The 15272-nt window shown below is 26.8% G+C and overlaps 1 protein-coding gene across 3 annotated transcripts in view; it reads right to left on the bottom strand.

Moving 5' to 3' along the window:
• Positions 1–15272, bottom strand: part of LOC145247439 (uncharacterized) — a 195664-nt gene that overhangs the window by 109208 nt on the left and 71184 nt on the right. For all 3 annotated transcript variants that reach the window (XM_080109206.1, XM_080109205.1, XM_080109204.1), the window contains exons 14-15: positions 13309–13722; positions 8881–9023 (exon numbers count right to left, since the gene is read on the bottom strand). In XM_080109206.1, the coding sequence (XP_079965332.1) occupies positions 8881–9023; positions 13309–13722 (557 nt within the window). The remainder of the gene's footprint in view (positions 1–8880; positions 9024–13308; positions 13723–15272) is intronic.

The following is a 15272-nucleotide window of genomic DNA, read 5'->3' on the forward strand; positions in this document are numbered from 1 at the left end:
TATTGCATACTTTTGTTAATTTTTTATTGCATACATTTGTTAATTTTTTATTGTATACTTTTGTTAATTTTTATTGAATACTGTTGTTAATTTTTATTGTATACTTTTGTTAATTTCTATTGCATACTTTTGTTATTTTTTATTGCATACTTTTGTTAATTTTTATTGCATACTTTTGTTAATTTTTATTGCATACTTTTGTTAATTTTTATTGCATGCCTTTGTTAATTTTTATTGTATTCCTTTGTTAATTTTTATTGTATACTTTTGTTAATTTTTATTGTATACTTTTGTTAATTTTTATTGTATACTTTTGTTAATTTTTATTGTATGCCTTTGTTAATTTTTATTGTATACTTTTGTTTATTTTTATTGTATACCTTTGTTAATTTTTATTGTATATTTTTGTTAATTTTTATTGCATACTTTTGTTAATTTTTATTGTATATTTTTGTTAATTTTTATTGTATACCTTTCTTAATTTTTATTGAATACTTTTGTTAATTTTTATTGTGTGCCTCTGTTAATTTTTTATTGTATACTTTTGTTTATTTTTATCGTATAATTTTGTTAAGTTTTCTGGTAAACTTTTGTTAATTTTTATTATATGCCTTTGTTATTTTTTATTGAATACTTTTGTTAATTTTTATTGAATACTTTTGTTAATTTTTATTGTATACTTTTGTTATTTTTTATTGTATACTTTTGTTAATTTTTATTGCATACTTTTGTTAATTTTTATTGTATACTTTTGTTAATTTTTATTGCACACTTTTGTTAATTTTTATTGTATACTTTTGTTAATTTTTATTGTATACTTTTGTTAATTTTTATTGCATACTTTTGTTAATTTTTATTGCATACTTTTGTTAATTTCTATTGAATACTTTTGTTAATTTTTATTGCATACTTTTGTTAATTTTTATTGTATACTTTTGTTAATTTTTATTGCATACTTTTGTTAATTTTTATTGTATACTTTTGTTAATTTTTATTGCATACTTTTGTTAATCTTTATTGCATACTTTTGTTAATTTTTATTGTATACTTTTGTTAATTTTTATTGCATACTTTTGTTAATTTTTATTGCATACTTTTGTTAATTTTTATTGTATACTTTTGTTAATTTTTATTGTATGCCTTTGTTAATTTTTATTGTATACTTTTGTTAATTTTTATTGCATACTTTTGTTTATTTTTATTGTATGCTTTTGTTAATTTTTATTGTATGCTTTTGTTTATTTTTATTGCATACTTTTGTTAATTTTTATTGTATGCTTTTGTTAATTTTTATTGTATGCTTTTGTTAATTTTTATTGCATACTTTTGTTAATTTTTATTGTATGCTTTTGTTAATTTTTATTGTATACGTTTGTTAATTTTTATTGTATACTTTTGTTAATTTTTATTGCATACTTTTGTTAATTTTTATTGCATACTTTTGTTAATTTTTATTGCATACTTTTGTTAATTTTTATTGCATACTTTTGTTAATTTTTATTGCATACTTTTGTTAATTTTTATTGCATACTTTTGTTAATTTTTATTGCATACTTTTGTTAATTTTTATTGCATACTTTTGTTAATTTTTATTGTATACTTTTGTTAATTTTTATTGCATGCCTCTGTTAATTTTTATTGTATACTTTTGTTATTTTTTATTGTATACTTTTGTTAATTTTTATTGTATACTATTGTTAATTCTTATTGTATACTTTTGTTAATTTTTATTGTATGCCTTTGTTATTTTTTATTGAATACTTTTGTTAATTTTTATTGAATACTTTTGTTAATTTTTATTGTATACTTTTGTTATTTTTTATTGTATACTTTTGTTAATTCTTATTGTATACTTTTGTTAATTTTCATTGTATACTTTTGTTAATTTTTATTGTATGCCTCTGTTAATTTTTATTGTATACTTTTGTTAATTTCTATTGTATACTTTTGTTAATTTTTATTGCATACTTTTGTTAATTTTTTATTGTATACTTTTGTTAATATTTATTGCATACTTTTGTTAATTTTTTGTATATTTTTGTTAATTTTTATTGCAAACTTTTGTTAATTTTTATTGCAAACTTTTGTTAATTTTTATTGTATACTTTTGTTAATTTTTATTGCATACTTTTGTTAATTCTTATTGTATACTTTTGTTAATTTTTATTGCATACTTTTGTTAATTTTTATTGCATACTTTTGTTAATTTTTATTGCATACTTTTGTTAATTTTTTATTGCATACTTTTGTTAATTTTTTATTGCATACTTTTGTTAATTTCTATTGTATACTTTTGTTATTTTTTATTGCATACTTTTGTTAATTTTTTATTGCATACTTTTGTTAATTTTTTATTGCATACATTTGTTAATTTTTTATTGTATACTTTTGTTAATTTTTATTGCATACTTTTGTTATTTTTTATTGCATACTTTTGTTAATTTTTATTGCATACTTTTGTTAATTTTTATTGCATACTTTTGTTTATTTTTATTGCATGCCTTTGTTAATTTTTATTGTATTCCTTTGTTAATTTTTATTGTATACTTTTGTTAATTTTTATTGTATGCTTTTGTTAATTTTTATTGTATGCTTTTGTTAATTTTTATTGTATGCTTTTGTTTATTTTTATTGCATACTTTTGTTAATTTTTATTGTATGCTTTTGTTAATTTTTATTGTATGCTTTTGTTAATTTTTATTGCATACTTTTGTTAATTTTTATTGTATGCTTTTGTTAATTTTTATTGTATACGTTTGTTAATTTTTATTGTATACTTTTGTTAATTTTTATTGCATACTTTTGTTAATTTTTATTGCATACTTTTGTTAATTTTTATTGCATACTTTTGTTAATTTTTATTGCATACTTTTGTTAATTTTTATTGCATACTTTTGTTAATTTTTATTGCATACTTTTGTTAATTTTTATTGCATACTTTTGTTAATTTTTATTGCATACTTTTGTTAATTTTTATTGTATACTTTTGTTAATTTTTATTGCATGCCTCTGTTAATTTTTATTGTATACTTTTGTTATTTTTTATTGTATACTTTTGTTAATTTTTATTGTATACTATTGTTAATTCTTATTGTATACTTTTGTTAATTTTTATTGTATGCCTTTGTTATTTTTTATTGAATACTTTTGTTAATTTTTATTGAATACTTTTGTTAATTTTTATTGTATACTTTTGTTATTTTTTATTGTATACTTTTGTTAATTCTTATTGTATACTTTTGTTAATTTTCATTGTATACTTTTGTTAATTTTTATTGTATGCCTCTGTTAATTTTTATTGTATACTTTTGTTAATTTCTATTGTATACTTTTGTTAATTTTTATTGCATACTTTTGTTAATTTTTTATTGTATACTTTTGTTAATATTTATTGCATACTTTTGTTAATTTTTTGTATATTTTTGTTAATTTTTATTGCAAACTTTTGTTAATTTTTATTGCAAACTTTTGTTAATTTTTATTGTATACTTTTGTTAATTTTTATTGCATACTTTTGTTAATTCTTATTGTATACTTTTGTTAATTTTTATTGCATACTTTTGTTAATTTTTATTGCATACTTTTGTTAATTTTTATTGCATACTTTTGTTAATTTTTATTGCATACTTTTGTTAATTTTTTATTGCATACTTTTGTTAATTTTTTATTGCATACTTTTGTTAATTTCTATTGTATACTTTTGTTATTTTTTATTGCATACTTTTGTTAATTTTTTATTGCATACTTTTGTTAATTTTTTATTGCATACATTTGTTAATTTTTTATTGTATACTTTTGTTAATTTTTATTGCATACTTTTGTTATTTTTTATTGCATACTTTTGTTAATTTTTATTGCATACTTTTGTTAATTTTTATTGCATACTTTTGTTTATTTTTATTGCATGCCTTTGTTAATTTTTATTGTATTCCTTTGTTAATTTTTATTGTATACTTTTGTTAATTTTTATTGTATACTTTTGTTAATTTTTATTGTATACTTTTGTTAATTTTTATTGTATGCCTTTGTTAATTTTTATTGTATACTTTTGTTTATTTTTATTGTATACCTTTGTTTTTTTTTATTGTATATTTGTGTTAATTTTTATTGCATACTTTTGTTAATTTTTATTGTATATTTTTGTTAATTTTTATTGTATACCTTTCTTAATTTTTATTGAATACTTTTGTTAATTTTTATTGTGTGCCTCTGTTAATTTTTATTGTATACTTTTGTTAATTTTTATTGTATAATTTTGTTAAGTTTTCTGGTAAACTTTTGTTAATTTTTATTGTATATTTTTGTTAATTTTTATTGTATATTTTTGTTAAGTTTTATTGCATACTTTTGTTAAGTTTTATTGCACACTTTTGTTAATATTTATTGTATACTTTTGTTAATTCTTATTGTATACTTTTGTTAATTCTTATTGTATACTTTTGTTAATTTTTTTTGCATACTTTTGTTAATTTTTATTGTATATTTTTGTTAATTTTTATTGCATACTTTTGTGAATTCTTATTGTATACTTTTGTTAATTCTTATTGTATACTTTTGTTAATTTTTATTGTATACTTTTGTTAATTTTTATTGTATACTTTTGTTAATTTTTATTGTATACTTTTTTAATTTTTTGTATATTTTTGTTAATTTTTATTGTATACTTTTGTTAATTTTTATTGTATACTTTTGTTAATTTTTATTGCATACTTTTGTTAATTTTTATTGTATACTTTTGTTAATTTTTATTGTATACTTTTGTTAATTTTTATTGCATACTTTGGTTAATTTTTATTGTATACTTTTGTTAATTTTTATTGCATACTTTTGTTTATTTTTATTGCATGCCTTTGTTAATTTTTATTGTATTCCTTTGTTAATTTTTATTGTATACTTTTGTTAATTTTTATTGTATACTTTTGTTAATTTTTATTGTATACTTTTGTTAATTTTTATTGTATGCCTTTGTTAATTTTTATTGCATACTTTTGTTAATTTTTATTGTATATTTTTGTTAATTTTTATTGTATACCTTTCTTAATTTTTATTGAATACTTTTGTTAATTTTTATTGTGTGCCTCTGTTAATTTTTATTGTATACTTTTGTTAATTTTTATTGTATAATTTTGTTAAGTTTTCTGGTAAACTTTTGTTAATTTTTATTGTATATTTTTGTTAATTTTTATTGTATATTTTTGTTAAGTTTTATTGCATACTTTTGTTAAGTTTTATTGCACACTTTTGTTAATATTTATTGTATACTTTTTTTAATTCTTATTGTATACTTTTGTTAATTCTTATTGTATACTTTTGTTAATTTTTATTGTATATTTTTGTTAATTTTTATTGCATACTTTTGTGAATTCTTATTGTATACTTTTGTTAATTCTTATTGTATACTTTTGTTAATTTTTATTGTATACTTTTGTTAATTCTTATTGTATACTTTTGTTAATTTTTATTGTATACTTTTGTTAATTTTTATTGTATACTTTTGTTAATTTTTATTGTATACTTTTGTTAATTTTTATTGTATACTTTTGTTAATTTTTATTGAATACTTTTGTTAATTTTTATTGTATACTTTTGTTAATTTTTATTGCATACTTTGGTTAATTTTTATTGTATACTTTTGTTAATTTTTATTGCATACTTTTGTTAATTTTTATTGTATACTTTTGTTAATTTTTATTGCATACTTTTGTTAATTTTTATTGCATACTTTTGTTAATTTTTATTGTATACTTTTGTTAATTTTTATTGTATACTTTTGTTAATTTTTATTGCATACTTTTGTTAATTTTTCTTGCATACTTTTGTTAATTTTTTAATGTTTACTTTTGTTAATTTTTATTGTATTCTTTTGTTAATTTTTATTGTATACTTTTGTTATTTTTTATTGTATACTTTTGTTAATTTTTATTGTTTACTTTTGTTAATTTTTATTGTATGCCTTTGTTAATTTTTATTGTATACCTTTGTTAATTTTTATTGTATATTTTTGTTAATTTTTATTGCATACTTTTGTTAATTTTTATGGTATACTTTAGTTAATTTTTATTGTGTGCCTCTGTTAATTTTTATTGTATACTTTTGTTAATTTTTATTGTATACTTTTGTTAATTTTTATTGTACGCCTTTGTTAATTTTTATTGTATACTTTTCAATAATGTGCTTTTTTTATGTTTTATTTCAATAAATTGCTCCAAAATACAAATACTGAATAACAAAAAAAAAATTAAAAGTGATTGATTTTCCTTGTCACCAGTTCCGGTAACCCTCTGCAGAAAATTAGAAAAGTCGTTAGCTGACTATAACTGTATCCTTTTATCTAATGTAGTCTTGGCTTCACTACCTATATTTTCTTTTTGTACTATTTCTCTACTGATAATAACTGTCCTGTTGTTGGTGACATATCTATAGTATTGATAATGCACTGAAACTTCATCCATCTTTGGTTTTGTTAACAAATGCTCATCATTGGTTGTTCCACTCTTAATAATCACAGACCTTGCTGGTGAAATCTGTCTTAACGGGTTTGTATTACTGTACACATAGATTCGAAAAACAAATATATAACAAATAAATGTTATCAAAGGCAAGATAAGTCACTTTTCTACCTAACTGTATAATTTTTTAGTGTTTTTATTTAATATAACATGTTTATTCTGCTCGAAAAACATACAATGTTTACCGATGTATCCGAAAATTGCAAATGGCGGGGCACTCTCTGGTAAACACGATAAGCTTGGGAAAATGAGTTAAAACTAACAAAAATATTGTTAGAAACTCGCTCAATATATGTTACCATGACATAGGCTGACATATATTCGGTGGGTTTTTAACAGTATTTTGTGTATTTTTTAGTTTTAACTCGTTTTCCCAAGCTTACTGTGTTTACCAGAGAGTGCTCCGCCATTTGCAATTTTCAAAAACATCGGTAAACATTGTATGTTTTTCGAGCTGACAAACATGTTACATTAAATAAAAACACTAAAAAATTATCCAGTTAGGCAGAAAAGTAACTTATCTTGCCTTTGATAACATTTATCTGTTATATATTTGTTTTTTGACAACTTTTTCGAATCTATGTGTACAGTAATACAAACCCGTCTTAACTTTTCTTTGTCTCATGACTTGTTCCAAATTGTCACCTTCCTACATGCTTTTCTGATAATGACCTTCATCAACCATCCTTATTGATTTTTTTTTTCTTACTTTTGTTTTTGACTCATGTTATATTTCCTATCCTCCTCCATTGGGTTCTTCTGATCATGTTGTTGTTGATATTTTTTTGTGAAATCTTCTATTGATCATCCTTTCTATGAGAAGACGTTTAACGACAAGAAAGCAATCTCAGAGGCTAAGTGTAGTGTGGGGAAAATAGAGATGGCTTACTGCAAAAACATGCTCGTGTCCGTCTGTCCTACGGGCTGAGAAGGAAAAACGAAAAGATCCAAGATGGCGACCATGATCTTTTAATGCCCAGAGTCTCGCACAGTTCTTGAAAAATCACATCTCACACATGATTTTGAGGTGCGCCCAGGCACCATAAAACCAGGTTGCTGGGAAAGGGGCAGAAGCGTTCAGATCTGTATAGAGTGAACATCGTTAGACTTTTCCGAACTTGCTTACATTTGTTGGTTGTTTTTATTTTACGGCATATCAGCACTTTTCAGGTTATTTAATGCCGAATCCAGTGATTTTGAAGAAAATTTTTTTTATAGAATATATATATTTTTTTTTCAAGTCGGTTTCTATTTAACCCATAGTTAGGACCCTAACAAGTACTACCACTCTGGGTCAGAGTGGACCAGAGAGCAATGGCAATTAAAGGGTGGCTCCACACTCCCCAATACCCGCAAGCTGGGGCCTCACCATCGGATATAGTTTAATGGTCATATCCAGGACCGCTTACATTGGACTAGAAGGCAACGATATTGTAGTCAGTCAAGAAGCAAGCCAGCAGAACAGTGTTCCATAGGCGGGCAGTTCTAAGAAAGAAGTGTTCAGACCTGTGTAGAGTGAACAACATCGTGTGACTTGTCAGACTTTTCCAATTCATGTAGTTATTCTCAAAAGATTTGTGACGATCTCATCTCAAAAGTTCAGCTCTCATGATTTTTTAGAGAATATGCTATAGTGTTGCAAATCGTCCGCTATTCTTCCTATTCTTAATGATCTTCGGGTTATTTCATCTTCTAAAGATGAAGCTAATCTCTTTGCTCACCTTTTTGCTGACAACTTTTCTCTTGATGGTGCCGTTCTTCCTGATTTTCTTTTGAAAACTGATCAATCTCTTGATTCTAAGATCATCACCCCAAAGATGTTACCTGGTTTCTTTCTGATCTTAACTAATCTCAGTCTTCCGGTTTAATTCCTGTTATCATCTTCAAACATTGTACTCCTGGACTTTCTTTTACCCTATCGAAATTATTCAACCTCTGTTCATCTTACACTTGCTTCTCTTCTTGTTGGAACGAGTCCTCTGTTATACCTATTTACTATGTCTCCCCACGGGACAGAGTTAGACACCAGGGTCGTTTTTTAATGTGGAGAAAAGGTACAAAAATAAAAATTGTCTCAGTCGTGAAGGATTTCTCCTCCACCGAAAGAGAACAAGAAATAGAAGTGCAGCATCTGAAGAACAGATACTACACTTTGATCTTGTCCCGAAGGCCAACAGCTAGCTTTAAAAATACTGATCAGTTTGATCCGAACAAGTACCCAGAAAATAAAAATACAATTACAAATTATTGAAAAATTCTCCTCAGCCATGACTGACAGAATGAAAGCAAAGTAAGAACAGTGGTCTGAATAATCCAAATTATCAATCCTCAGCGGAAAAAAATCCAGAACATAAATACAAATGTGTCTTACCTCCTCTATTATACTTTTGCCAAATGTGATGTCAACCGTTTCATTAATTGCTGTTTGTTGTTTCAAATCGACTAACTGGCTTGGTACTTCACTGGTGATCACATGCCCACCGGATTCATTTCTTTTCGTTGGTTTTTGGTTCACTGTGAAAAAAAAAAAAAAAAAAAAAAAAAAAAAAAAAAATGCTCTACAGGCATAAAAGTTATGGATGCATTTTTACTACAATGTATCTTAAAAAAAAAATGCATTTCAAAGAAAACATTGTTACGTACTTACGTGCCAGAGCTAATTTTCGAAGCATATAATATTATCGAGAATAAACAAGGTGACCGACTTGAAAGCAGTTATCTCCCTCAAATTTCAATCTTCGGTACTTGTATAGTTTAATCAAACATTAAAAAATGAAAATATCGAAAAATAGTTATATTGTACGTATCTGTTATGGAATGAAGATCTCCGATAAAAAAAAAAAAAAAATTTCACTTAATTTGCGTGAGTAGTTTTTTTTTTTTTTTTACATTGGAAAAACCCGTTTTTATGAGAGCGCAATGAAGGTCGCCATCTTTGAATTTCTTGAACACGCCACAGGGAGATAACTCAGTTTAAAGCACCAACACTCCCTCCCCATCTCAAATACTAGCTTTTCTTCCTAAAAATTGAAACATGACTACCTTTTGCTCAGTATCATAGCAAATTGTTTTTTCACTGTAAAGCAAAACAAAAAATTTCTTGATGAAATTAAGTGAAATTTTTTTTTCAGAGAACTTCATTTTCTAACTGATATGTACAATATAACCTTTTTTTTTTTTTTTTTCTTAATGTCGGGATTAAACTGTACAAGTTCCCAATGTTCTAAAGGGTTAATTTACAATGAAATAGCAACTTCGAAGAATTCTGTTTTTACTTATAATTGTTTTTCTACTGAACTATTTTTTGTAATTTTTAGAATTTATACTAATTTCAGCATAACACATAAGTATGTAATAATGTTTTTCTCTGAAATGCATTTTTTCAAAAACACGATAGTAAAGTTACACTAAAACATGATTACATACTTATGTGTCGTGTTGAAATTGGTATAAATTACAAAAGAAAAAATGATCAAGTAGAAAAATAATTATAAGTAAAAATTAGATTTATTGAATTATAAAGTTTATTTGTTAATGTTAAAGAGTTCTTAAAATTCAGGGGAGGTATGATTCTGTCTATGATTCTGACAAAATATAAAAGTCTGCTATTTCAAAGTAGAAAATGGTGGATTACTAATATCTACGTTTCTTTTTGTTTTACCAGACATTCTACTCAGTCATTTTGGGAATTGTTACTAATTTCGACATGACACATAACTACATAATAGTGTTTACTGAAAATACATTTCTTCTTTTTTTTTTTAAATCGAATTATACTACACAAGCACCAAATAAACATAATTTCATGACATCTGTTGCTAAAAATAATAAATCAAAAAGTCGATCAATTCATACTTATCTTTACTCTGTTGGAAAATAAAATCAGCATGCAAACTTTTGGGATACAAGCAAGAATTGTCCTCTCACTCAAACAATTTATCTATATAAAAGGCAAACTATGTGTGTGTGTGTGTGCATTTTTTCTGTATGTCTGGCAAAGGCTTTTTTGGTGGGAGTTCCCTGGGGGGGGGGGGGTTTACTATGTCTTAGAACTTTTTATATACTCCTTAGATTATAATATCTACGATTTACGAAACGACATCGTAAATATCTTTTATTTCAGCGACTTTTATCTTACAAAATTTGCGCTGTGAATTAATTTTTTCTATTACTACTACGGTGTGATGTTTGACTTAGAAAACCATACGTTGACGTTCAACCACCTACGTTTTTAAACGTTTATTTTCCGCTGTTCTCAAGTCCCTGCCTTCGTAGCGGCATGTTATGTCATCAAACTACTAACCTCAAGGCTTCGGGTTCGAGCCTACCTCCCTCCCAAAACTTTTTTTCCTTTTCACCCGGGCACACCTGTGTTGTTTTTTTTTCCATCATGTTTGCTGTTTTTTTTTTTGTTTTTCCGATTTTTTTAATGGAGTTTAACATCATTTTTTTACTTTATAATATTTAAACAGGGTTATTACTTCGCTTTTGTTTTGATCTACCAACACACTTACCTGCAAACACCCAGGCTCCCCTGTTAGTCTATAATATAAACCTCAAACGTCTGTTAGTGTGTGCGTATGTTTGTATGTCTCGCTAAAACTTTGGACACAGGCGACCAACACTGACAAAATTGGTATCGTTTGAAAGCTCAGTTTCTCGGCTGACAAATATCCAAAAATTGACCAAAAACATTCATTCTTTGACCATTAACTGGGCCGTTATTTTACAAGGAGGGGGTCACTTTTTTGTCAACATTTTTGCAAAGTCATCATACACCTTGCTGTGCCCACATGTGTGATCTACCGACAGACCACTGACCCCCAACATCGTGTGCTGTGAATTTTTTGTCAACTATTCTTCTAATTGCCAGATCAACATTTTCTCACTGGCGACTGTCGCTGGGAACACACGCGAGTCCACAAATATAAAAATAAAATAAAACAAACACAGACGCTGATTCTTAACATACATATCGGCTGGAATCTGAATGTGTGTGAAACTATTCTCTACATATTAAGGTTCACATTTATCTCTACTGTTGAGGCCGTCTTCGTCAATTATTTGATTAATTCATCTTTGGTTGTTGTTCTCAATCTGGTCCAAACCATGATCCATCTTCAATGGCGTTCAAACTCCCACCCGCCGCAAACAACAGCTCGGTGTCAACTCACTACTCAGTGTTGCAATATCAAGTCTCCCACCCAGGCTTACCAGAAGCTGTTATCTCTTCTATAGGTTTCTATTGTCACTGTCAAATCTAAAAGGCTCAATCTAAAATACCTACAGATTCATTGTTTGTTATTTCCCATTTCATTGTAAGACACTTCCTATCTGTCTATTGTACCTGCCTCTCGGCACTTAATGACTCAGATCTTCATAGTATCACATTGCAATGACTAGCCTGCTTTCGAAACCCGCCAACGTCGTTTGTCGTGGTGGGTGCGGGGGCTGTACTACTTTTTTTTCACCTTCTTTTCCTCCTGCATGTTCCAGGTTCAAGCCTACTACTGCTTACTATTTTTTTTTTTTTCTTTTTTTTTACTCGCTGCTATTTTCATTTTTTTTTTATTTAGGGAGTTGGTTATTTTTTTTTGTTTGAAACATTTCTTTTTAGGGCTCCACTGATCATTACACTTACCATAAAACCTCTCCACACCCGGGCAACACCGCGTACCCCCAGTAGTCATCATAAATAAAACAAAAAAAAAAAAAACATACTATTATTATACTAAAAGTCTGAATTTGTTATCATCTCAAATTTTAATGCCGTAACGTAATTTTGAGCAAACTTTTCACACTTACAGACTAAGGCTGGATCGCTTTATGTTTTGATTTCAATTCTAGCTGATGGTACCCAAGTCATATTTTTTAAAACTTTTGAAATCACTACTATATATTGGGTACAATATAATAATCAATAAAGAATTAGCTCTGTAATAATAAATACAAAATCTGCATGAATTAAAATATATTTAAGTGTATTTCATGACCAGGTCAAGCCAGGAGGACATTACTTACATATTGGGTACAATATAATAATCAATAGAGAATTGGCTCTATAACAATAAATACAAAATCTGCATAAAATAGAATATTTAAACATATTTTACAACCAGGGAACACCAAGCGGCCTTCTAGTTTAGAATTAAATCTATTTTCAAAAACTAAATTACAGAAAAATCTTTATGATGTACAGAAACGAGTACAGAATGAAGATTTCATATTCCAAAAATCATAATTTGATCAAGCATTTTTTTTTTTTTACATAGAAAATCATTTTTTATAATTTTTAGTGATTTTAATGGGAAATTGTAACCATTACAAAGCTAATTTTGATAGGTCAAATTGTGTTGTTTCCACCTTATTTACAAAATGTAGCAAATCAAAACAATGTCTCGTTTCATCATGAAATTTGATCTTCTTAATTAAAAAAAAAAAACACCTGATTAATTTACGTGATTTTTGGAATATGACATCTTTGTTCTGTGATGGGTACATTAAAGGTTGTTAAAGATTTTTCTGTATGTTCGTTTTGAAAATAGATTGAATTCTACATAAGAACCAAAACAATGAAATGAAGCATAAAAAGCTTCTGTGATAAATACAAGATTTACAGGAAGGCAACCCAAGCGAGGAATTGAGCAGCAATTTTCTACATGTTGGTGTGGGTGGGGAAACAGGAAGGGGATTACAAAGGCAAGCAGTTTGAGGGAAGAAGCTATTAGAGTAGACACTCTTCTGGCATTTAGAGACCTCTACAGGGTGGGATTTTGCTGCTTGTTGAAGGAGTGCTTACCTGTGATTGGTTTTACTTGGAAAGGTGGCGGGGGTTTAGCAACAGCTGGCAATGACGATGGTGCTGATGGTGCTAGTACCGGTACTGAAGGTTTCGTTTTGTTTACTCCTATCGTATTCGTTGCTTCTGCGGGTTTAGTAACGAGACTAGGAACTGATTTTGCAAAACTTAAGTTAGTTGATGATGTTCCATTTGTGGACGTTATTCCTTGATTGGTAAAAGCAGTAGCAGTAATGCTGGCACTGAATGGCGTTTGGCTGCTCTGAAAATTACTAGCAGACAGCGATGGTGTCGCAAATGTAGCTGGTTTGGTAGAAGCTGTGGTAGGAACGGCATGTGAAACTGTTGCTGAGGGAGTTGTTGAGGTTGTTAAAGCAGCAGGGCCAGAATTCAATGAGGCAAAAGGTTTACTGGCTGCAACAAAAGAAATGTAAAAGTATAACATAGGTATCCCAAGCAAAATTTTTATTTTCATTACTAATTATCCCAAGCAAAATGTTTATTTTCATTACTAATATCCCAAGCGAAATTTTTATTTTCATTACTAATTATCCCAAGCAAAATTTTTATTTTCATTACTAATTATCCCAAGCGAAATTTTTATTTTCATTACTAATTATCCTAAGCGAAATTTTTATTTTCATTACTAATTATCCCAAGCAAAATTTTTATTTTCATTACTAATTATCCCAAGCAAAATTTTTATTTTCATTACTAATTATCCCAAGCGAAATTTATATTTTCATTACTAATTATCCCAAGCAAAATTTTTATTTTCATTACTAATTATCCCAAGCGAAATTTTTATTTTCATTACTAATTATCCCAAGCGAAATTTTTATTTTCATTACTAATTATCCCAAGCAAAATTTTTATTTTCATTACTAATTATCCCAAGCAAAATTTTTATTTTCATTACTAATTATCCCTATCTAAAGTTTTATCTCCATTTTATTTACAAACTTTTGTTGTGACCACATCAAACAGCAGACTTTTTTTTTTTCATTCATCTAAAATACTTAGTCATAAATAGGTCTGTGACAAGAGAATATTCTTATTGTTTTGACTCTAGTATATATCCGACACAGTTAATCAATCAAGAACCACATTACTTTCTAAAAACACATAAGATATTAACTAATAAACTCGAGAGTCAAAATAACAAAAAGATGTAGATTTTTTTAATATTTTCTACAAATAATTATTTCAAAGTGTAGTATTGGTTCTTAGCAGCACAACAACATCAGATGTGTTACTATCAATGAAATTATTGCGTATATAAGAATACGAAAATTAAAAATGTATATTATAGAATATTATAAAGATGAGAAGCTGCTTTAAAAATGAATATGAAAATTGGAAATACCTTTTTTCTTTTTTTTTTTTTTTTTTAAATTACATTTTCACCCCAAACAAGGCACATTGCCACTTTGGTGTAGGGGGCTACTATCAGGGGCAGCAACTACTGGGGTACTATGTTGGGATTTGGGCAGCAAGATGTCGGTTCACATTACACTTGAACTTCTGCATGTCAGTACAGTTGGGGAAGCAGCGACCTGGTATGGAATTCCAGAGTTTAACGGTTCTGGGGAAGAAACTACTGGAGTAGAAAGATCTTTTACATCTAGGGATCTCTACTGTGTGGGGGTGGGATTTAGCTGCCTGTCGGGTTTGTCGAGGATGTCTACGTCGTGGGGGCACAAGTGTCTGCAGTTCGCCAGAGCATTCACCATTAAAATACTTGTAGAACAGGCAGAGGGATGCAACATTTCGTCGATGGGACAGAGGCTGAAGCTTAGATGCTAATTCAGGGCCTATCAGATTGGCGACTATCTAAAGTTGTTTATGGATGTTTGCAGATTACTATGCATACAGCATTTCAAACTGGTATGTTGTATCATGAAATTAAATAAGCATAACCTATTTTAATGTTTATATAGTTAGAATCGGTTTTTACTAATTAT

This window comes from Euprymna scolopes, chromosome 25, assembly GCF_053919585.1.
Source record: "Euprymna scolopes isolate OS-2025 chromosome 25, ASM5391958v1, whole genome shotgun sequence".
Lineage (NCBI taxonomy): Eukaryota > Metazoa > Mollusca > Cephalopoda > Sepiida > Sepiolidae > Euprymna > Euprymna scolopes.